This window comes from Excalfactoria chinensis, chromosome 1, assembly GCF_039878825.1.
Source record: "Excalfactoria chinensis isolate bCotChi1 chromosome 1, bCotChi1.hap2, whole genome shotgun sequence".
In the NCBI taxonomy this organism is placed as follows: domain Eukaryota; kingdom Metazoa; phylum Chordata; class Aves; order Galliformes; family Phasianidae; genus Excalfactoria; species Excalfactoria chinensis.
Window position 1 is genome coordinate 53,911,550 of NC_092825.1, and position 24,356 is coordinate 53,935,905.

Here is a 24,356-nt window from a genome sequence, read left to right on the forward strand (position 1 = left end):
CCCAGCACATGGAGAGGCACTGGGAGACCGGGCAGCCCTTCCAAGGCAGCTCAGAGCTGGGGGCCCCACAGACAAGCATCGGCCAGCTGGAGATGGGGGGGACAACCAGGCGGATGACAGCCACCCCCAGGCTGCAGTGTGGGAGGCCCTGGCAGAGCACTGCCTTGGCTCTGGGTCTCCCTGCAAGGCCACAGGCAGCAGCATGCAGGACACCCCCAGCAGGACCCGCAGGAGCCCACCACAGCCCCTCCGCAGCAGGAGCCTGGGGCTGAGCCATCACCTGAAGGGCTACGGGAAGTTCAACACCGACACGGTAAGCACAGGGCATGCCTGCCCATTGCCCTTGCTGCAGGTAGGCTTTGCGGCACCTCTCCAACAGAGCAGGGTACCCCAGCGCCCAGCCCTGGGTCATAAGGACACGCTGCTAGGTGTTTTCTCCCGTAAAACACTAAAGTGAGGGCAAACCTGCACTGGGGGGACAAGGTGCCCCCTCTGGCTGCTGGCATTAGGCTGAGCTTGCTGCCTCCCCTGCAGCACTCCTGCCGTGGCATCCAGAGCCGGCCCTGCCGGAAGCCCTCTGACTGCGGCGGCTGCCTGGGGCTCTACACCTGCAGGCCGCCCGGCACCTGCGGCCTGAAGGCTGTCTCCCGGCAGTGAGGTGAGCAGCGCCTGTGGTACCGTGTGGTTTCTGGGCGGCTGCAAGGCCTCAGCCAGCGTGGCTGCTCTCTGGGCTTTGTTTTCACAGGGGGGTTCCTGCAGAGCATCCAAGGGCACGCAGTCCCAGAGCAACACAGCTCAGCGTGAAGCTGCCGGGGCTGTTCTGCCACCGAGATCAACATCTCCTGCTTGAGTTTCGCGTTCAGTCTCTCATTAAACGTCTGTATAAAGTTTCTTTCTCTGTGCTTTTCATGCTGTTTAACGCTCCTGGATACTGCATGCTGGGTTTGAGCCCCACATTCCTTATTGCTGCCAACAAGGCACTCACCCCTCCACCACCATGCCCACCTGTCCATTCCTGCCACCACCACCACCACAATCCACTTCCACTGTTTGCTGGGTCCTTATACCCAGCAAGGAAAGGGGCTGCTGCTGTAGGAAACTTTGGCTTCTGAAGCCTTCTGAGGCAGCAGTGACAGGACCCACAGATCCCCTCCACTCTTTTACGAGTGGAATTAGGCTCTGCTGACCCTTTAATTGGTCACCATGGCCCTCAAATGCAGGGAAGAGGCACTTCCAACTCCTCCAGCAGCCCTGCATGGCACAGTGCGGGACAGGGCTGCCCTCAGCAAGGTGTGCCAGCACACAGCCCACCCCTGACACTCCCATTCAGCCCTGCAGTGAGGACCATTGAGGGATTTCTTTCCTCAGCTTCAGCCAGCCTCAGGCTTGTGGAGAGCCCCAGTGAAGGTGGGCGAGCAGCAGCAGCTGGTTCCCTAGGGGAGCTGATATCCTCATTTTGTCTCATCAGCAGGGGTGTTAGAATGCTTTCCGAGGAGAACCTGCCTTGCCTGACAGGGGTCTCCACAGCCAGACGCTGCAGCTGAGCTCATCCTCAGGCTCCCTTTGCACGCAGCTTGAGTGAGGGCACAAGGTCATCATGGTCCAGAGCATGCAGGCATGGCCAAGCCTAGGACTCAGCCACTAGATGTCTCCTCCGGCCCATGCAGGCAGGTGGCAGACACACCACAAACACATCCCAGGGGCTGTACACCTTTTAAACCACTCACTTTTAATTATGCTGCGTAAGGAAAAGCCTCTCCTCATGCCAGGACCCGATGCAGCCAGCCTGACAGCTGGCAGGCTGATCATGTCCTCAGTAGGTTTAGTGGTTCCCCCTCACCATCAGAAGCTCCTCCTCATCAGTCCAAATCATCCCTGCAGTTCTCAGCATCTTTGCTTGGCAGAGACATGTCCACACAACTCTGTATACCTCCCATCTTCGGTGCTCAAGCTCTGCCAGCTCAGTCCCGTGGCAGTCCCACCACTGTCCTGCAGCACCAGGCAGGGAGGAGGCAGGGTGAGAGGCATCGGTTAATATTTTTTCTAACCCCAATATAAATAGAAAAATACAGCGAAACAAAGAACTGACTAGCTAAGGGATCCGATCTGCTGGGCTGTCTGCAATGTGCTAGTACAGAGTTCAGAGTGCTTGGTCCAGTGCATAGAACTGTCGATATCCAGAGACCTGTCCCAGCAGCCCCACTGCCGTCTCATCGTCCTGTGGCACTGCACGTCTGTGTGAGTGCATCCTGGCTGCAGTCAGCTTGCCCAAGGCTGTGGCCCCCTGGGAGCAGGTCAAATGGGAATGGTGGATACATCTGATTTGTTGATGTTAAACCGTAAAGCCATTCTCTCCTGTGGAATGAGGATGTGCTTCGCTCTTTACTTTTTGTGGAGGAATTTCATTTTGCTGCCTGAAGAGATGGAGAAAGAAAAATGGGTTTCCCACAGTGACAGGCAAAATAAGCATCATGCCCCACTACTGTCCCAGCAGTATACAGAGAAACACTGCTGCTGCCAGCCCTGGGTGCCTGCCTACAGTCCATTGCCCTGCAAAGCTGGAAGCAGGTGCCTGCAGTGCAGGGCACAGACCCGACCGTGGCCTGGGAACAGCACTGCAGTCTACGACCCTGCGGGCCTCCAAGTACACCACCCAGACCCCACTTGTCCAGCAGACCTGGAAGGTGAAGGTATTACTGAGCTCACCTGGCTAAAGTACATGCTTAAGAGGCAGGGCCACCAATCCCACAGACAGTGCTTCTCTTTAAATAGTCAAGAGTACTTAAGGCCTGGGGATCAGCTCTCTTAGTCATGATGTTCAACCAAGAACTTCTAATCTTAGTCTGGAGCTCTCATTATTAGAGCTCCTCTACAATGCAAAATGGATTCAAGCAAGAAGAAAATGTACAAGCAGTGGAAACGGGGACAGGTACTGTGGGAAGAGTATAAGGAAATTGCTAGGCTGTGTAGGGATCAGGTCGGGAAAGCCAAGGTCCGGCTTGAATTACACTTAGCAAGGGATACCAAGAACAAGAAGAAAGGCTTCTACAGATACCTCAACCAGAAAAGGAAGTCCAGGAGGGCATACTCCTCCTAGTGAGTGATGCAGGCAAGCTGGTAGCAACAGACAAGGAGAAGGCTGAGGTACTTAACTTTTTTGCCTTGGTCTTCCCTGATAATTGCTCTTCACACAGCCCTCACACATTTGGTTTGGTAGGAAAGGACTGAAGAAGCAACGTCCCTCCTGCTGTAAGTGAAGATCAGGTTGGTAACTGCCTGAACATCCACAAGTCTATGGGTCACGATGAGATGCATTCCAGAGTCCTGAGGGAATTGGCTGATGTATTTGCCAAGCCACTCTCTATGCTATTGGAAAAGTTGTGGCAATCAGGTGAAGTCTCTGGATACTGGAATAAAGGCAACACTGCATCCATTTTAAAAAAGGGTAAAAAAGATGACCCTGGAAACCACCGACCTGTCAGTCTCACCTCAGTGCCAGGGAAGATCATGGAGGAGATCCTCCTGGAAGCTATGCTAAGGCACATGGAAGGCAGGGAGGTGTTTTGGGAGAACCAGTGTGGCTTCACCAAGGATAAATACTGCTTGACCAATCTGGTGGCCTTCTTTGTTGGTATCACTGCATCGATGGACAAGGGAAAAGCCACCAATGTCATCTATCTGGACTTCAGTAAGGCCTTTCACACAGTGCCCCACAACATCCAACTTGATCAGTGTACTGTTTGATGGACAAGAAACTGGCTGCAGGATTGAGTCCAGAGAGTGGTGGTCCATTGCACAATGTCTGGATGGAGATCAATGATGAGAGGAGTCCCCTTGGGATTGGTGCTGGGATTGATACTCTTCAGTATCTTCATCAGTGATACTGACAGTGGGGTTGAGTGCACCCTCCACAAGTTTGCTGATGACACCAAACTGAGGGGTGAAGTCAACACACCAAAGGGATGAGATGCCATCCAGAGAGACCTAGGAAGGCCTGAGCAATGAGGTCTTGCACCTAGGTCAAGTTAACATCCAATACCAACACAAGCTGGGGGATTAAAGGATCGAGCACGGCCCTGCTGAAAAGGATCTGGGCATACTGGTGAATGGCAAGCTGGACACAAGCTAGCAATGCACCCTTGCAGCCAAAGAAAGTCAACCGTATCCTGGGCTGTGTCAAGAGATGCTTGGCAAGAAGGGTGATGGAGGTGATGGAGGTGGTCCTGCCCCTCTACTCTGCACTGGTGAGGCCTCACCCGCAGTAGAGTCCAGATGTGGAGTATTCAGTAGAGAAGAGATGTGGACCTGTTGGAGTGCGTCCAGAGGAGGGCCACAAAAATAATCCAGGGAATACCACCCCAGTGAGGACAGGCTGGGGCTGTTCAGCCTGGAGAAGTGAGGCTGTGAGGTGACCTGAGAGTAGCCTGAGAGTGTCTAAAGGGGAGGGGACAGACTCTTTAGCAGGGTCTGTGGTGACAGAACAAGGGGAAATGGCTTCAAGATTAAAGAGGGGAGATTTCAGTTAGTTATAAGGAAAAAGTCTCTCTTTTACAGTGAGGATTGTGAGGCACTGTAATGGATTGTCCAGAGATGCAGTTGGTGCCTCATCCCTAGAAACATTCAAAGCAAAGCTGAATCAGGCCATAGGCCACCTGATCCAGCTGTAGGTGTCCCTGCTCACTGCAGGGAAGTTGGACCAGATGGTCCCTTCCAACTCTAAGGATTCTATGATTCAGCTTTAGGGTGCTCCTGGGCAATTCCCACTACTGACCTGCTACAGAAAACCTGAAGTCTATGGAGAATGTTGTACTTATCCCAGCTGAAAGTGCGTGTTATGGAACAAGGTCAACTGGGGGACAGGCCTGAGCGATTGCACAAGAACTGCTAGATAACAACAGTTGGAGCAGCTGAAGTGGAACCACAGAACGGAATGCGATAAGGTGCCTTGCTGAGTGCCCCAAGACAACATGATTTATGCAAGGGAGGACTCTGAGAGTGGGAAGGGGCATGCATGTGTGGGGTTGCATTACTGGGTGTACGGGACGTGCATGCATGGAAGCCATGCTGGTATATAAGCCATGTGACGCAGCAGTAAAGTTGAGAGCAGGCTTCATGGCGTCCATGTTATGTCTCTCTACAGACGGGGTCCATTCCAGACAGGGTCCAGGCCGGGGTCAGTTGTCGGTAATGACCCTGACATGACTGCATCTACTTCTCCTGAGTCACTGTTTACTCAGTTTCCTCCTCACACCCACCTGTGTCCTTTAGGATACACATAGCTCAGAGCCCACACTTAAGATTCTCCGCAGCCTCCAGGCTGGAGACAGACCAACAGCACATCAAAAGCTGGGATACATGGCTGGGCACTAATCACTTCAGGACTCAGTTGAGTCTTGCCACCCCTCAGCAGCAGCTCTGCTGACGAATCTCAAGGCAACAAGAACAAGCTATGTGAGAAGCCCATGGTCATGCTGGTTCCTTACCAAGTCCTTTCAGGAACCGATTGACTCCACTCTGCTCCCCACTGGGAAGTGTTTCCAGGTACTCCTGAGCCCGTACCTCAAACAGACCTGCAGGAAGAAGGAAGTCAACAACTTTTACTTTGCTACCCTATAAATAAAAGAGAGTGCATCTGAAAACATACTCTCCTAGCTTACCAATACACTTGTACACAGGAACCACGTACCTAGCCTCGCAACTCGCTGAGTGCACATGTAGGACAGGAGCTCTGGTCCTTGGATGTAGGACTCCCAGCACATAAGCCCTGCTACAGACTTCTCCCCACCACTGTAAGGCTGACCGATTTTTGTATCTTACAAAGGGAGAGACAAGCCCTGTTCACTCACCTACAAACACAGCCTGCACCAGCAGTTATAGAATCATGGAATCATAGAATGGTTTGGGTTGGAAGGGACCTTTAAGACCATGTAGTTCCAAACCCCCTGCTAAAGGCAGGGACTCCTCCCTCTAGACCAGGTTGCTTAAAGCCCCATGCAGCCTGACCTTGAATGCCTCCAGGGAGAGGCCATCCACAACCTCTCCGGGCAACCTGCGCTTGTATCTCACCATCCTCATAGTAAGCAATTTCTTTCTGATATCTAGCCTGATATCTACCCTCTTCCAGCTAAAGCCATTTCCCCTTATTTGTTGCTGCGTACCCTTATAAGAAGACCCTCCCCAGCTTTCCTATAGTCTCCCTTCAGGTACTGGAAGGTCCCGCAAGAGCATTCTCTTCTCCATGCTGAAAAGTCCCAGCTCTCTCAGCCTGCCCTCACAGTGGAGGTGCTCCAGCCCTCTAATCAACTTCATGGCCATCCTCTGGACCCACTCCAACAGTTTCCCCACCACCTAAGCTGGCACTGCCCGTGCACAGGCACTGCAGCCTCATCCCATGCTGCTGGAGCTGGTGGCATCTCCTGGCTCTCCTGCAAGTGACAGCAGAGGTTCCAGGAATGCAGAGCCCTGGTAGAGCCCCTCACCTCTGACCCCCTGCTTCCGCAGCTCCCGTTCCTGGATGAAGCCCCCAAACATCTGCGTCTCCATGAAGACCTCCAGGAAGCGCCGGAGGCTCTTGGAAGAGACGGACTTTCGGAAAGCCTCACGCTGCAGAGTCCGCTCCTCTCGCTCATTGGGGGTCAGGAAGAGGGAGTAGTGGCCCACAATCTCCACAAAGAAACGGACAAAAGCCTCGGATACCACCTCGTTCAAAGGGCTGGTCTCTGAGGAAAGAAGCAAGAGGCAGCAGTGAGGACACCATAAGGATGTGCTAGAAAAAATGTGTTCTCTGTTACTCTTCTCTATATACGGGGCCGTACCAGCCTTGGGTACAAACAGAAAAGGACTGGGCTGCTATTATTTTAGAAGTCACCCAGCTTTGTCTCAGCTCCTTCTCAACCAGGATATGACCCGAGTGCCCCTCAATAAGCTGCTTCAGCCCTGTGCTGTGTGTGCAGACTGATCACTAGAGGAGTCCACATACTTCAGGTTGTCAGTGGCAAAGAGCCTGTGTAATCCTCACCAGGAAGGATGAGTGATGCTCCCTAGAGCCACACAAAAAGGGCAAAGCCAGGAAGGGGACAAACACTGTTTCTCTTTGCACAATGAGAAACGTTTTCAGTGAGATGGAACATTTAATAAAACTTCAAGCAACAACCTGACCTACCTCTAATTTCTGTGGAGCTAAACTCAGTAAGAACGTGTGAATGAAGTGAACAAAAGGGGCAGGGAGAGAAGTGGTTTGACCTGAACAGCGCTGTGCCTTACCCTGCTTGCCATTCACAGAGCCCTCCTCTTTGTCGCTTGCCAGCTCGTTCCTCTGCTCCAAGATGTGCTCCAAGGCGGCCTGCAGCTTTCGGGGCAGGATGGAGTCCTCATCTTCCATCTGCAAAACAGAAACAGCCACCTCCTGAGGGCCTGGGGCCAGGACACGGCCAGCTCCTGGGTCATGTCCTATCCAGTCCCCGACACGGCAGAGGGAGCACTAAAAGGAAACGGTTTGGAGAAGGAGAGGGAGAACTCATGGTACGCTTGGCACTTTCTCAGCATCACCCTGTCAGAACATGAAGAAGCCGGAGAGGAAGGTCTCTTTGCCCAAATACTGCTCTAACCTGTGGCAATTTCAGGCGTCCACCCCCAGAAGCTGCCTGGCAGGGCTCACCCATCTGCCTGTGAGCCCCCCCGGCACCACAAAGAAGGCTGAGCTGAACAATGCTGGCATACATCCAGGCAGGCTGCAGCCACTCGCCTGGCTGTGCTCAGACACTGATCACCTTACGGAGACTCAGCAGAGCAACCGAGGCCAGGAACTGCCTGTGTGTGTGTGTGTGTGTGTGTGTGTGTGCTCACCAGCTCCACCTGACACAATGTGACTTACTCAGCTTATGTCTGGAGGAGAGGTGTGAGGTGGAGCATTTGACCCCACAACTGCTGCCAGATGAGAGGATGCAAACGCAGTCCCAGCAGCTCAGGAAGCTGGTGAGCCAACACTGAAGTGGTCTTCGCCCACGCGCTTCTTCCCACAGCAGGAGGTGCTCTCCTCCCATTTCACTGAGGCACAGGACAGACCTACGCAACCAGCACTTCTCAGCCATCTGAGGAAGAGCTCTGGGTCAAAGCTAGCTTATAGGGCCAGGAGCATGTTGTCTGTCCTCTTAAATATCCATCTCCACTCCATGACAAAGGGAAGCAAAAATCAGCAGGCAATCTTGTCCATGCAGCTAGATCCCTATTTACCGGCTTCTGACTTGTGACTCACCCAGTACAAGGACTGGAGTGAGAAATCACAGACTCCTGGAGCAGGAATGATACAAAGAAATAATCAGGTGATGATTTCACATCCCTGCTCAGACAGAGTCTGTGAGACACGGACTGGAAAAGCCATGGCCCTCTGGGAGCCTCAACTACTGAGCTGAGGCTTTTTAGCTCTGCCCTCAGGATGCCAGAGGAGGACCTGCAGTGCTCAGGTGCCATCTTTCCCTCTTAGAAAAGAAAAGAGAGAGAATGCACAGTGATGCAGTGATTCATCAGTGGTTTGGGACTGTGGTACTACCTAACTACACAGCAACCGCTATAACACTTCTAACCACACTTTTTGTGGGAAGTAAGCAATGCAGCCAGCCAGGCAGGTCAGCAGATCCAATCAAGGTACGGTGTGATGGAGGAATGAAACACCAAGATGCAGGATGTGAAACAGTTCCACTCACCTGTCTCAGAAACCGGTTATTCACAAGGTCAACAACAAGGACCTAAGAATGAGAGAGAAAGAATAAAAGCAGTAAATCGCTATTTCTGTCATCGGAATTTATCTTGATCTACAACTTGTTTAGAGGAAACACTTGAGCCCTGGCCCTGCTCCTCCTAACCACAGCAGCAGCTGGAGGCAGCACCCAGGGTGAGCCAAGAGGAGTCCTTGTTGTGGCTCTCTAGCAGCTTTACCACTAACCACAGAGCAGCCTGGACAAGAAGAGCTTGCCATCCCAGCCCCGTCCAGCACTCCTCACTGCCTCAACTCTGCCATTTCAAGCAAAATTTATTCATGCTCAGCAGCCTTTCTGGGCCGGAAGACAGCTGAGCCTGCTGGAAGAAAGCATGGCTCACCTCCTCCACTGGAAGCTCCTTCAGGCGGGGCAGGGAGCTGGAGAGCAGGCCGATGAGGAACGGGGTGGGCGAGCACACGATATCGATCATGGAAGGCGGCAGCACGGGGATGTAGGTGTGCTGCCAGGTGAAGGGGTACAGAAGGGCCACTGTAGCATGGCAGCACTTGGAGAGGGTGCTGGAAGACAAAGCACAACCCAGAACAACAGCACATCAGTCGGGAGGTGAGTGGCACCCACTGGCAGTGAGGGCTCTTTCAGTCATTCTGAGTGAGCTCCGTAATTACTGAGCACATTCCTAGATTTCTGTTCCCATTTTTCAACTTCAGGTGCAATGACCTGTGACAGGAGACCAGGTTAAGAAAGACATTTGTGCCCCATGCATACAAGACAAGAGACACATCCCACTGAACACCTGACCCTGCCCCTCCAGAGTCTTGATAGGAAATACCCCACAGATGTGGGGCCTTCTGTGCCACTGCCCTTCATTTGAGAAATGAGTTTATTCTCCCACAGCATGCCCCTCCAACTGTTCCCATGGGAAAGCCATAGCTTTCAATGCACAGGGGCTGTCCGGAACAGGATGCTCCAGCCCTGACCCTCGGCTTACACAGTGCACCCGCTTTGCCTTTGGGCAACCCTCTGCACGCCAATGACATGCTTTCCTACATGTCCTAGGCATACTGATAGTTCTCAGTGCCAAGCTGGAGTGCAAGAGGAAGGAGGACACAGAGGTTTGCAGCCAGCAGAGCCCACCAAGATTGCTCAGAACCACAGCAAAGTGAAACCCAAGGAGGAGAGCACATGGCTGGGCTCCACGTGGTGCTGTCCGTGGCTCACAGCACCTTAACCTGCCTTCTCTCTCCTCCAAACCCTCGCAGCAACTCTGCTTGAAATGCCTCTGTGGTCAACTTTCAGGAGGGCCTGGCCAGAAGCCCCAGTGACTCCCCAGTAGCTGACTGCAGAGAAACACATTGCTGGCTGCAGGGCACCAGTGACCCATCTGTCCTGGGTCTGGGAGCACTCACATGCATTGTAGGAGGAAGGCTCACTGCTATAAACCGTGTAACTAATGTCATCTTGTTTTACTAACATCCAGGCCCTGAAGGCTGAAGGAGGGGAGAAGGCTGGTGTGGCCTGGAGGAACCACGTGGCTGGGAAGCATCAGCAGCTGGCTTGCATTAAAGTCCACAGGGGAACACACATCCAGCAACCCGGATCTGGCAGTTTATTGCTGACTTGAAATGAGAGGAAGGGGGGGAGGGGGGAGATGGGTGTGGGCTTGTGCTCACTCTTCCTCCCCTTGCTCCAGTGAAGCCTGGTGACTCCAAATCCCTGCCCAGCAATGTTAACATGAGCTGAGTGCAGTGCCGTGGCTGCAGCTGGCTGGCTTTCAGCAGATACATGCTTTCAGCCAAACATGATTATGATTGCTGGGACATCAGCGTGACCATATGCAGAAAGCAGGCAGTAAACATCATTAACCACATGACGTTTTTCGGAGATAAGTAAATCCCGGAGCATGGGAACTGTACTAGGACTGCAGCAGGTAGGGAGTGGGTGTCTGGGAGGGACCTCTGGGATGTGTGTGCTGAGGACATCTCTTCGCAAGAGTTTTGTCTTAAGTGGTACTCCACAAAAACAAAGGAAAAGCCTTCAAAGGTGGTGTCACAGACCGGTACTTCTATGCCTTTAGAGAGGAAAACCAAAGCCAGTTCCCCATCCCTGCTCAGGACATTGTCAGAGCATCCTTCTGCCTTCCCAGTGTAACAACAAAACAAAACTTCACAAAAACAAAGCCAACCCAAACCAACTCCCACAGAAAAAATGTGGGACCAATATCAGAGCAGACTGCCTTTCTTGTCGCTTTCATGCATGCTATACCTGAAAGGAACAGCAACAAAAGCAGACCATTTTAGGAGCGCACCCTGAGGTTAACGACACTCTGTAAAGACTGTCTCCTTCAAGTTGATGCTACTTGTACACCCAAGTGGAAGTGTTACAAGTTCCACCTTGTCACAAACCCTTGATCTTGAAGGCACATTTGACTCACCTGCCTAAAAGGCACTTAAAAGCACATAAAAAACAATGGGAGAGCCTTTGTGGTTCCAGACAGCCTTGGAGAAGAACAGCGTGCAACTTAAGTACGTGATTATTGATGGCACAATGAAATACTATGGCACGCTGTCTCCCAGTGTATTTATGGTGGCTTGTTCTTCCCCCAGCCCTGCTCTCAAGTTCCAGATTACACATGGTACGTGAGAGCTTAAGTGGGAGGAAAGATGGCTGAGGTCCAGTTAGAGAAAGTCACAGAGCTGTGTAAGTCTGAAGTTGTATGTGCTGTGCTGTGGGAAGCAAAACAGATCGCTTCCCCTTCCAACTTTCCATCTGTGGTTCTCTCCTCACCTCAAGGATAAATCCTACTGCTCTGTGCTCTGAAACTCTTTTCACCACAGAAGGAACTGCCACTGCACAGGACTGCTGGGGTTGAGGTCTGCTCCAGGTGCCACCAGAAATTAAAAGGTCTATCACCGTGACAGCAGGGTGGTCTGTGGGGTGCCACGCACTAATTTCAGGCTGCAGAAGTTCACTATGAGTTGTTCAAAATGGAACAGACTCTATTTTTAAAGCCTTTGGTTTCAACAGCAAATCCATAAAATACCACCAGTCTCTAAAGAAAGCTGTCAAGATCCTTCACAGGTTCATTCAGATCATGGCTGAGCTGTACTTCTGGTGTTCCTTGCACAGGAGCTTGCAGGAGACAATAACTGTGTTACTGCTAGTACAGCGGCTAAAAACTATCAAAGGACACATGTACACAAAGAATCATATCGTGTTCTCCCCCTATAGGGCTGATTTGGATATTGACTGACATTCAGATCTCTCTGGCTGAACACTCCCTTGATCAGACCAAAGACACCACAGCAACTTGTTTGCTTACACAGCAAGCCCTTCCACCACACAGCATCCTACGCAGAAGTGCATTTGCAAAAGCAAACACAGCTGCTGCTTTTCTCAGTAGCCACCTTGTATGGAGGTGGTCAATACGGAATCTGAACAAAACTGCTGCTACCACACAGAAACTCTTCTTCCTCTCCTGGGGAAACCTGCTCCAAGACTAGGTTGACTTGCTCTAAAAAGACACTGACAACGTGAAACAGCTTCTGAGGGAGAATGTCAGCTGCTCAGTTTGATAGAATAACCCAAGCAGGAAGGGACTCCTAAGGAACATCAAGTCCAACTTCTGGCTCCATACAGCAACACCCAAAAAGTTGTGATTCTGTACTGCACATGGAAACAAATCATTTGGTTATTTTCTTCCCAAATTGTACACTGAACAGACCGAAAGCAAGCACATCTGCTAAAAAGTCCAGCTAGCTGATCTTTCCTTGGGTTTGGCATACCTAGCAGACTTCTGAAAAATACTATTGAATTAAGCAGCCTTTTGGCACTTAATGCCAATAAGCTCTTTGGTCCCTGCACCAGCCAAGCTGCTGGAAGTAGGTTGGCATTTCGTAATGTAACACGGCTTCATTACCTTATTTTTTCTTCTTTATAAGCTCTGCTACAGTAGGATTTACTTTACAAACACCTTTGGATTTCTGACGCTGCATAACATCTGGATTTACTTATGTCAGATCACAGAACTGGTTCACAATGTTTAAGAGGCGCGGGAGCTTCCAAACCTCGCACTGTGACTTGGCAAAACCCACCAGGCCGATGCTGGGTCCCACCATGGGTGGGGACGGCCACCATCTCCCAGAGATTAATTAATAAGAGAGGTTAATGCACATAAAGAAGCAAGCAGAAAGGGTCTCTGAAGAGAGTGCCACTACCGGACATGGAAATGTCCTCTTTGGGCTTCTGCTTCTCCCCAACCACAACACAAAACCAAGAAATCCAGGAGGCTGCACTGACAGGCGCAGGTCAGACCACTTCTGAAGCCCAAGGAAAGGGCTGCTTTTAATCTTTTCTTGAGATGACCACATTTAAAGTGCCTACTCTACTTCAAATCTGCCTTTGATAACAATGGCCACTTGGTGTTGTTGACACAGCTGTGGTTTCTGGCAGGGGCGGATGCAATTGCTCGAGTTGCTCAGATCCACAACAGGCTTTTGAGGAGATCTGGAAAAAGGATGCCTTGATTTGAAGCCCGTGTACATTTTCCAATTTACAAAGCCCTCTGAATCTAACACATCTCCCTCGGGGCACCGAAAGCCGCCTAACTCCATGCACCTTGGAACGTCAGCCTACTTGTGTTTGGAAGACGCCCTTCGAAATGATGCCCTTTGATGCCTCAAGTGTGAGTGCAAATAAAGGCAGGGAAGACTAGAGAGACCAACACAGTTTTAAGAAAGTCACTTTTCCTGGGTTGCTGTATACTCCAGTCTCCATAGAGAAAAAAACCACAACTAATATACCAAATTCTTTCCTTTTCCGCTGCCAAGCATTGGACTGATAGGTCTTTAATAAACACTCAACATTCATTCTTAAAATGGAAAAGACAAAGTATTTCACTTGCTGTACACTTGTTAGATGCAATTTTTTGGCTCAGCTTGAAAACATTTCACAGTTCACACAGTATTTGGCAGAAGACCTTTCAGCTCTCTTTCCCAGAGACTGATTTGATAGCAATTAAGAGACACAAATACATCGCACACATTGTTTTCCCCATCACTCACACCCATACATACTTTACAGCCACGTACCGATAGTTATTGATAGTGCCTACATGAAGAACTGCAAATTACATTTATCATGCTTCTTTCACCATGTCACCTGCACTCTCCCCGCTAATCCATCTCAGCTGGATTACTTCTAGCATTCCAAACCCCTGACCAGTTTAGAGCAGCTGCTTTTATCGTTCTTTTTTTCCCCTTCCCTTAAGCTATTGCCAAAAAAATGTTTCTTTTCTTTCCCCTGAAATTGGCATTTTCACCCTTAAAGTAAATACAATTTAGTACTCATTGAGTTCAATGTGTTCCTGTCCCAGGAAAAGCACCATTTGGACAGAAGACCTCGTATGGACAGCACTATTAATATTCAGAACATGGAATTTCCACCAATGAATACAACACATTGTTGACCTCTCAGTTACGCAAGACTCTCCACTTCTGCGCACTCAAGCCATTGGCGGGATTAAAAACACAGCAGTTTACTTCATTTTCAGGGTTATTTCCTTTGTTTTCTGTTTTTCAAGCCTTTGCAGTCCTTTGGGGTCATTTTCAAGGTTTTCTTTACCAAGAGAATCTAAGAAAATTCTTGTTTTGTGAAAGGAAAATAAAAACTATGACCGTCCCAAAATTGCTTGATGCTAGGAGCAACATTCAATACAAAAAGATCTGTTGAGTGAAAGTTCATTTTAAAGTGATGACTCAAAATGCAAAAAAACACTGAAACATCCAATGCTATGCACCCTACCATACATTCTCAGCACCCCGACCCTTGCAGAGATTACAGTGTTATCTGTGTCCTTAATAGATTTTCCCAGAATGTAAAATTTATCCTATAGCGAAGGAGAAAAACCTTAGCAAACAGAGCCTGTCATCATAAATGAGAACATAAATCATACACACTCTGTAGAAATACACAGTGGATAAATTCTCTGTTTCAAATGCAAATGTGAATGCTGATATCTTATGAGGCTTAAATACCCAGAACACTAAACATCTATGCATACAATATATCAGTGACTATAAAGAACTAAATCTTCCCCTCCCCAGCCCAAGGCAGCTGCCAAAAACCTGCAAATGACCTGTGCTGCCTTGATGCTCCAGCCCCCCCCTCTCTGTAGCCATCCTGTCAGTGCTCTGCCCTAAGGAGCCCTGCAGCATGATTTTTTTCCCTTAGCTTTCCTGCAGAAGGGGCCTCCCCATCTTTTGCCCTGGCACTCAGTCTCACGGCTGCAGCCTGCTGGCTGTAAGTTGTGAAAAGAGACAGCTTAGGGGCACTGTATGCTCCTGAAACCCGAGCTTGCTCCTAAGCGTCATTATTCATCCAAGCAGCTTTTCCTTCCCCAGCCCTGGCAAACTCTCCTGCCTGAATCCTCTAGTGCTTGGAGGCCTGGAGAGCTGCCAGCCACCAGCTGCACAACATCTTAAAGAAACCTGGGTCGATTTTTCTAAATTAAGAGAGTAAATTAAAGAAAAAAAGAAGAAAAAAAAAAAAAGCAAAAAAAAAAAGCAAATTAAGCAGACTTAAAAATAGAAGAGGGAAGTCCTCTGTCTCATTTCCCCTTGCTGCATCCTTTCTACTTTCATGCCCCACAAGAAAGAAGTCCTAAGGGAAAAGACAATATTAAAATTCAAGCTGAAGTTTAAAAGATTTCAGAAACAAATCTTGTGACATAGGGGAACAAAGCAGAAGGGCCAGCTATCTCTGCCTGGAGCCTTCTCTCTGGAAATCCAGCACAGCTCAGTGGGGAACGCTGTAGAACTGTGGAGCAAGAAGACAGGTTTTGCTTCCTCAGCACCAGCGCTCCACTCTGAAACCATGTAGAGAACAGGGAATTTGGCTCTCCCTGTAGGTGGGAAATCGCTCACTTCTTGCAAGCTGCGAAGTGAAATTACAGTGAGCACCCCACTCCTGGGAATCACAGCCCTACTTACATCAGATATGAGCCAGAAAAGAGCAGAGAAGAAAAAAGAACAGGGTAAAGAGATCAGTCCCTGCAGCCTTTTCAGCCTTCCTTCCTTAGCAGTGTGTTGTTGAAACTCATGCAAGAGGATACCTGAGCTTGTCTGCGATGAAGATCACCCTTCTTTCCAGGAGCAGGGAGGCGAAGACCCTGCTCAGGTGCCGCACGCTGAGGGATGTGAACAAGGATTCAAAATCAACGTGCTCAAGCCTGGAGTCAAGAGGCCGCCGCAGCTCAATGACCTTTTGGAGAGAGAAAGACCACAGGTCAGTCAGCTCTCACCATCCACTGATGCCGTGGGAGCAGGGCCCTGACAGGTATTTTAGCAGCTAACAAGCATTACAGACTGTGCTGGCAAACACCACTTGTTGTTCAGCCCTCAAACACAAACCTTCCAAAGACCTCCCACAAATTGTTCTTCCAGATGATGCGGAGGACCATCCAGAGTCCACCTCAATGTGCACGGCATGGGAACAACCACAAGTATGCCCTACTAGGCTGAGGACAGGGAGCTCTTCTTAAGGAGGAAAACCAGTCTGTGCCCAGCTAGGAACGGTTTCCAGGCTTCCTGGAACTCAGGCAGCAGAGCTGCACAGAGCCTTTACCATCTTCACTCTTTATTTTTACAGACAGTTTTTATTTCTGGACATTTGACATAGTGACCATAAGCTTTTATACCATTACAGAAAAGAGTAACCTGTGAGCCTTTTCCTTTGTTCACAACTACTTCAGCAATTCCTGTCACAGCACCTTGGCCCTTCATTCTCCTCATCTTAGATAGATCTTCCAAAATTGTTCTTGAAAACCCCCAAAGCCAGACATCTTACAAACCCCACAATAAAATCTCCTCTAGTTCTATACAACCCTGACCAACACCAAGCCTATAGCTGATCTATCTCAGTGGCAAACCACTCCAGGTGCTTGTTGTTTTACCCTCTGTATGCACTCAGAACAACAGGTCACTTCCCACTCTGTAGGAAACTTCTCAGATATTGTTTATTAACACCTGTCCCCCTGTGTTCTTTGTTTTCTGTTTAAAGCAAACCCTTCTCTGAAGCTTTGTATTTTCTAAACCACTTAGCAATTGGAACTACATCTCTGGGGGCTTCTCCTGCAGTTTACATTTGTTTTGAAAGCAATACTCTAAATAAATCTCCCCCAGTGCTGGAGAGTAGGAAATCGCTCTCCTTCATTAATCATTCTTTCTTTCACAACACGGGAATCTGTCTCGATAACATCACATTGTTATTTCTGCTCATTTTACGAGCCCCTACAGCACAAGATCCTTTTCTGAAGCAGTACTGCTCATTCTGTTACTTGCACGTCCTATCAGACTACTGATTTCTTCTTCACAGCACTTTGCTCCATATTTGTATCCATACTGAATTTCAGACCAAATCTCCCATTTAGCACGGTCATTTTGAGTTTTAATCCCTAGCTCTCCAAAGTGCCTGCAGCCCATCTCCGTGCTGTCATCTACCAATTGTACAAATGCGGGCTTACGCCGTCAGCGAGATAACTAACGAGCAGTATGGATCCTAGAAACAAGACAGCTGTAACGTTCTCCGACTGTCAAGCACACAACTGGGAATTTACTCCTTGACTGCACATTTTTCACCAGCTATGCATGTGCTCTGCAGTAATTTAATTTAGCCTGCACCATTCTGTTTGGTTGATGAGAACATCAGCACGTTCCTCTATGCTAAAAGCCTTCCTACGTTTCCTTATAAAGCATTCCACGTTCTCCTACCTAGAGCAGGTACTTCAGAGATGAAAACAATGTGAGTTTAACACAACTACCTTCATAAATCCAAGGTGACCATTTTTCACTACTTCACAGTCCTCCAGACACATACAAGCTGATTATGTGTTTTGTTCCTACATACTGTCAGCAGTCAAAGTTAGGTTGTCCCTGCTAGATTTCCATGTATCTTTCCCTCTTTTTAATGTAGGCATGAGGCTTACTCTTCTCTGCTCTACTGGGACTTGCTGTTCTCAGAGCTGCTTTCAAAACAGCCACTTTTGCAACACAGTAAAAAACACAACCCTGCAGTTGTTTTTCACAGAGCCGTACCTTGAGTCTTCTCAGATCCCCATTATTCAAAAGCAACTAAGCTGTCTTGAACTAACTCCTTCCTATTCTGTCCTGCACCACCAACCTTTCATTATTATTAACAGCATTAACCACGTGATTGTAAATAATCTTCCTGGGCCCCTCACCACAAGAAAGACATTGAGGCCCTGCAGCGTGTCCAGAGAAGGGCAACGGAGCTGTGAGGGGTTTTAGAGCATAAGTGTGATGAGGAATGGCTGAGGGAACTGTAATTGTTGAGTCTGGAGAAGAGGAGGCTCAGGGGAGACCTTATTGCTCTCTACAATGACCTGAAATGAGGCTGTGGTCAGTCTCTTCTCACAGGTATCAGTGATAGGACGAGAAGGAATGGCCTCAAGTTGCACCACAGAAGGTTCAGGTTGGATATTAGGAAACATTTCTTCTCAGTAAGCGAGTGGTGCTGCAGTGGCACAGGCTGCACAGGGAGGTGGTGCAGTCACCATCCCTGAAGGTGTTTCAGAGCCGTGTGGATGTGGCACAGAGGGATGTGGTCAGTGGGCATGGTGGGGATGGGCTGATGGTTGGACTAGATGATTTTAGTGGTCTTTTCCAGCCTTAAGATATTGCTTCTGAAGACTGAAGCATAAAAAACCATAAAGAATATGACAGTCTGTCTTCACTTGTCATACATTAAAAGCTTTCTAATATTAAGAAGAAGGAATAAATCCAGTGTTAGTGTTCAGGACTTCTCAATTTCTGTCTCATCCTTCCAGCGTATTCACAGATTCTCTCTTATTTGACTATGTTTCGGAGGAAATTAGATTCCTAGTAGTCATGCTCCCACTTGGTTCCTTCCGTTTGCAATAACTTCTGAATTCCCAGCTGGCCAGTTTCCCATTTCAATGAGCAAGGGTCCCAAAGACAACTAAATTCTGCACGTCTGCAGAGAAAAGCTGCCCACAGTGGGGAGTTGCATGCATACAGCACAGCATCCCTGCTGAGAAAGAGGGGCAGTGCAAAGCACACCCTGCACACATCCTGCTTTGCAATAGCTCCCCCGTGCATTGGCACCTACACAGTGGCAGAATAGATGGCACAGGCATGGAAACTGCTTTGTGCACAAAGAAAAGGGAGTGTGAGGAGTCAAGTTTCACTAATTTCCCCATTTGCAGACACCCATATTTTCTTTTATGTCCTCTATTGGCTATAACTCGTTTTAGCCTTTGTTTATTTCTAGATTGGTCCTTGTGTGGTTGACTGTTCATTACATTAGGTTTTAGCAACTAGAACTAGCAAACTAGAGCCAACTGTTTTTGTTTGCTTAAGGAGACTGCTGACTATCTGTACTGGGAATGTTACCCCTTTTAGACAGGACCTCCATCAACTGGCTCTCTTCTCCCTTGCTCATGTTTAGGGCCTAACAGAAAGGATGGCCAAAATCACATTCAGTTTAGCTATCTCCATCTGCCCACAGTCCTTCAATGCAATGCCCCAGACCTTGAAACTCTTAAAACCCTTCCTCTGCCCTCACATCATGTTGTGGGTGATACAAAATGTACCCTCACCTCCCCACTGTGAAAATGCTGTTTTCAAAGGCTACATCATTGCCTTTGTGTGATTTCAGACACTTTTTACTGGAACTTCCTGTTCTGTCCCACACAAGTGGTGATTCTGCATTAAGGACTGCAGAATGGCTTTGGTCGGAAGGGACCTTAAAGATCATCTAGTTCCAACACCCCTGCCATGCACAGGGTTGCCAAGGATGCTGGAGCACATGCTACTGATCAAGAAATAAGTATGTAAGGGGTCTTGAGCAGACACAAAGTATGCACTATGTAGCATGGAGTCTGCCAGTCGGTGCCACTTGGCCTCAGGGCCAACCCCTTGCTTCATTTTACCACATGGCTGATGTATCCACACCTTCAGTTTTACCATGATTTCCTTTTCTATTCTGAAGCTACTGGAAAACATTCCATGCCATCCTCTCCAATCCTCAGTCTTACTCCTTATTTTCCTCCCACACAGCTGCCAGACAGCTGCCATTCATGAACATCTCTGGTACCACATCACAGTTCTAACTTTCAGTCACCGTATCCTGGCCCAACGCTCCCTCCCTCTAGGCTGGTGTTTTTACCTCTGTTCCTGAGCCTGGCAAGAAGTTCTTGACTGTAATCGTCCGGCCCAAAGCTGGGAAAGGTGCCTCCATGACACTCCTCATGAGAGGCTGCACCAAGGCTGGGGAAATGCCTCGTCTCTTCTCGACCTCATCCAAGATCTGGAATTAAACCAAGAAACCACAAAAACATGTAACAGAAATTGAGTGTAGCAGCATCTACATTATATCCTTAGCCCAGCATTAACGCAGAGCCTGAGCTCCTAAGGAAGAAGGTAACATAGGACTGAAAGACTTTTGTCATCCTCAGCAAGAAAAATCCAGCTCCAGCAAAGTAAATGGAATGCTTACAACTCCCAAGTTTCCTATGACCTTCAGAGTCAGGACTCCACTTTTTAATCTCTAAGTTAAGTGCTTACCTTCTGGTAGTTCTGCTGAACAAACAAGGCAACAGCTGATAATCTATTTTTCCTTTAAACTGTTTTGAATTTAACTGTATTTAAAAGGTTCTGAAATTAGCATGCAGTTGCCTTGCCAACACCATTTTTAGCGTTTCTCCAGCCATCAGCTTCCCTGATTCCCATTCTTCTGGCATGGATTTCATTTTTGGGTCTCTTTTGGCCTACTGCACAAATTCCTTGCTCACCTTAGAAAAGAGATTGAAGCATCCGAGGCGACTCACAATGCAGTAAACTTCTGGGAGGCGCTTCCCTTTCCCACTGGGCTTTCAAGACAAATGCAAATAAAAACACACAAAAAAACAAGAAAATGTCAGAGTTGTAGCTACTGCAGAGACAGAGCACCTGGTCTCTTAGCTCTGCAGCTCACTGAGTGGCTCAGAAAACAGCACATGTTTGACAGTGTGCTGCTGATGACAGTATATAAGCCTGGCTCTAAACAATGGTAGTCTATAAATTATAAACAGGGGAGAAATGGCCACATTCATGGTATGATCCAAACCTTCCTAAGTGACCAAGGCAGGGTAAGCTGCTCCACAGGGACAACTCTGAGCCTGCAGGACCAGTACTATTCTAGACAACTGTTTATTAGATATCTAAACCTAAGGGAGAGAAACTCTGTCTTCAGTTTAGTGATCATAATGTTAAGCACCGGTGTAAAGAAAAGACAAAAGCACTATGTCTAGAGTGGAGGATGGCATTCAGAGAGGGACCTTGGCATTGAGCAGAGCAGAAGAGAACAAAGTTGTTCTGCTGCCACCCTTTCCACGCCTAAAGAGAAGAGCAGCAGCTTTACACTTTCCACTATGGGCGACAATAACATCAGCTTCAGAGAATGTTGCATCTGTTCTGCTAGAAGAAAAAGAAGAGATAATTACCAGCAGCCTCCTACAATATCCAAAACGCCTGCTTCCATCTTCCCCAGTCAGGACAAATGAGAATGTCTCACTGCAGAAAGAAAAGCCAGAATAAGAAGGTACTCATCATCCACACAGAAAAGTCTGTGACAAAGAGATGAATTCATTCAACCCACAATCTTTTTGCATTTCCAATACACCCTCTCGGGGCTCTGCCAAACCTTCTACCACAACGGCTCTCACATTTAATTAGCTCAGTACATAAATCCATTTCTCATGAATCAAGATACAAAGTACAGTACTTATACCTGGCAAACTGATGGATGGGGGCCCAGTCCTTCGCATCAGGAAAGCAAAACTGGGGAATAGCTTTCAGCTGATCTTCTGCCTCGCGCATGAATTTGAACGAGCGCTCAAGCTAGTTGAGAACAGAGAGAAGGAATGTTTCCAATTAGTCATGTGGGGATGGAATGACTTCAAATATTTTTCCTGTGACAAATGAAGAGGTGATGACAGAGGCTAAGCTTCTGCCTGGAAGATATTAAAATTTCTGTGATTCTGGCTCACCTAATCTTTAGATATCTTAAAGTAACTCTGTACCCCCAATTCCACCAAGTCCTGCGTCTGCAGCACCTGCCCCTGCTCAAGTGTGACTCCAATGTGGGACACGTTTTCCAGCAAGGGAGCAGATAGCTGAAGTCTAGGGAAACTCTGGGTACATCATGTTTACAAACACGCTGTCACACTGGCTCCCTGTTCCTCTTATTTCTCATTCCATATTTTCAGCTAGACTATTGGCAAAAGATGTGCCTTCCCTTTAAGAACAGATCTTCTCCCAACTGTCATTCCTCCCTAAAGAAAAAAAACAAAATGAGGAGAAAGTAATAGCTACATAAAAGTCATAGCCAAAAGCAGCAAAAGATCTGACTCAGCTGCTCTTTCAACAGCAAGGAATGTCATGGCAATTCTCAAGAGATTACTGCAGTCCCTCTACTTTCCTCTACTGACCAATGCCACAGCAGAGGGGTTACTGATTCAACATGTGGCCAACAGAGATGCTGTGGCTTCTCCAGCTGTGTGGTGCACCATGCACTCTGAGACACGCTACCCAGAGCTTCAAGACAGGCACCACACCTTCAGTGGGAACTGCTGTGTAACCTCAGGGACGTAGGCAGCTCCAGCCTGCTTCTTGTGCAGTGACACCACAACGAAGTACTCGAACAGCTGCCTCTCTTGATACTCAATCAAGTCCCGTTCCAAGGTTTGATACCGTGGCGTTTGCTTCAGGCGAGATTTCACGTGGACAAGGCGCTGGCTGTGAGCTACAACAAGAGAGAGTAGAGATTGTCATTTTGTCCGGTGCTTTGCAGAGACTTACTTAAAATCAAAACTGCACCACCGCAATTATTTTGTTAGTGGCTGAGCAAGAGGAGGAAACTTTGTGGAAGATACCCTATGAATACTGGCAGAGATGGGACAGAATCTTGTTAGTGCCATCACATCGAAGAGCTTTGGCAGCAGAAGTATATCATAGACGGTTTTACAGCTGAAGACAACCCAAACTGACTTCTACATAGGACACAGTGTAACGGTAATACCTGAGCACTCCTCCTCACACTCATGTATGCATTGTTTGAAGGTAACACAGCCAGGTGGCTGATCACCTTTGCTCAGAAAGCCCTGGAGGCATTCAGGGCCAGGCTGGATGTGGCTCCAGGCAGCCTGGTCTGATGGTTGGTGACCCTGCCCACAGCAGTGGGGCTAAAACTAGATGACCTCTGAGGTCCTTCTCAAGCCAGGCCATTCTATGTCTCTATGATATGATTCTACAGAAACTGTGGGTAGCAACCTCTATGGTACTTGGGTCAGGCTATGGCTATAGCTACGGCTTCCATGGCTCAGCAGTACTTGGGACTCCCAGGTTTGGTAACATGGGCTGGGCTGCAAGCCAACAGCAAAAACAAGAGAAGTGCAAATGAAAAGGACTGGCTCATCTCTGCCTAATCTCTCAGGACCACATTTCTACAAGTTCTCCCAAGACAATGGGAAAACAAGAGAAACAGCCAAGCAAGCTGTAACTGCAATGCATCTGAGCTGTGGGACAATAAACATTCCAGCACAGAAAGTAATGAAAAGCTGCCTGCTGAGAAGAGACCAGATGAAATTCCCTAAGACCATCCCCCTGCTTCATTTTACAGTTGCATCCAAATTAAATCTCCATGAGTCTCCCTTAGCCCTTACAAAAAGAAAGAATTAACTACAAACGGGGGCTCCAGCACATCCACACAAAAATGCTTTTTGCTAATGTGGGTGGTAAAGCAACATTTTTGACAGGAACAACAACCACAGGGATACTGCAGAAACTCTAAATACACAAGACATCTGCCTGGGAGACAAAGCTTCCTGGGAGATGGTATACATTCAGTCCAGACTCTTGACCTTTTGTCTGGTAAAGCTGTGCCGCTCATGGACTATCCAGACAATACAACTCAAAGCAATCTTGAGGTGCCTCTTAAATCAGAGAGTGACACAGACTCTGGGCAGTTATAGCCCTGGAAAGATGGCTCGGACTCCTTTCTCTCATCAGCTATTACACTATTTGCTTTAAGGCTGTAACTCTTCAAAAGCTTTCAGAAGTGGTCTCTGTTTTACCAGGGACTTCAAAACGAGCACAGCCACAGCAATGCTGAGTGCCTCTGAAAAGCTCACTTAGGCTCTGTGTTGTTTATATTCTGTGCAACCTACTAAAGATACCGAGATTGTACTTCTGTCATCGTGGCAGAGCTTCTCTTTAAATGTTTTTCCTTTCCAAGGATCAGTACTTATAGCTCTGACGTGCAGTCTCACAACTGCTGCCTGATGATTTACTGGGTCTCAGATGACGTACAGGGACTTACTAAGTGGTGGTAACTGGCTGGTGTGTTTGGTCTGTTAAGCACAGCCTACAAAATTGAAAGGAAAGAATTGGTGATCACAGCCAAGCCCAGCCCTCTCAGACTGAGGTTTCTGTTCTAACAAACTGAAAGAAGGAAAGGATGAGCACTCCTAAGCACAAGACGCTACGGCTGGCAAAGAGTGGGAGCTGCTGCTTATCCCTCTTTTCATCTTAAGAACTGACCTGTTACCTCAATTAGGTGTGCATG

At 48.3% G+C, this 24,356-nt stretch overlaps 1 protein-coding gene across 3 annotated transcripts in view; it reads right to left on the minus strand.

The window, feature by feature from the left end:
- Positions 1-1,708: 1,708 nt before the first annotated feature.
- DENND2A (DENN domain containing 2A) overlaps positions 1,709-24,356 on the minus strand; it is a 55,334-nt gene continuing 32,686 nt past the window's right edge. For all 3 annotated transcript variants that reach the window (XM_072345740.1, XM_072345745.1, XM_072345754.1), the window contains 12 exons: positions 22,348-22,535; positions 21,522-21,631; positions 21,235-21,304; positions 20,545-20,622; positions 19,920-20,060; positions 15,826-15,974; positions 9,097-9,274; positions 8,703-8,744; positions 7,264-7,381; positions 6,480-6,719; positions 5,484-5,570; positions 1,709-2,414 (listed from right to left, as the gene is read on the minus strand). In XM_072345740.1, the coding sequence (XP_072201841.1) occupies positions 2,383-2,414; positions 5,484-5,570; positions 6,480-6,719; positions 7,264-7,381; positions 8,703-8,744; positions 9,097-9,274; positions 15,826-15,974; positions 19,920-20,060; positions 20,545-20,622; positions 21,235-21,304; positions 21,522-21,631; positions 22,348-22,535 (1,433 nt within the window). In that variant the 3' untranslated portion in view covers positions 1,709-2,382. The remainder of the gene's footprint in view (positions 2,415-5,483; positions 5,571-6,479; positions 6,720-7,263; positions 7,382-8,702; positions 8,745-9,096; positions 9,275-15,825; positions 15,975-19,919; positions 20,061-20,544; positions 20,623-21,234; positions 21,305-21,521; positions 21,632-22,347; positions 22,536-24,356) is intronic.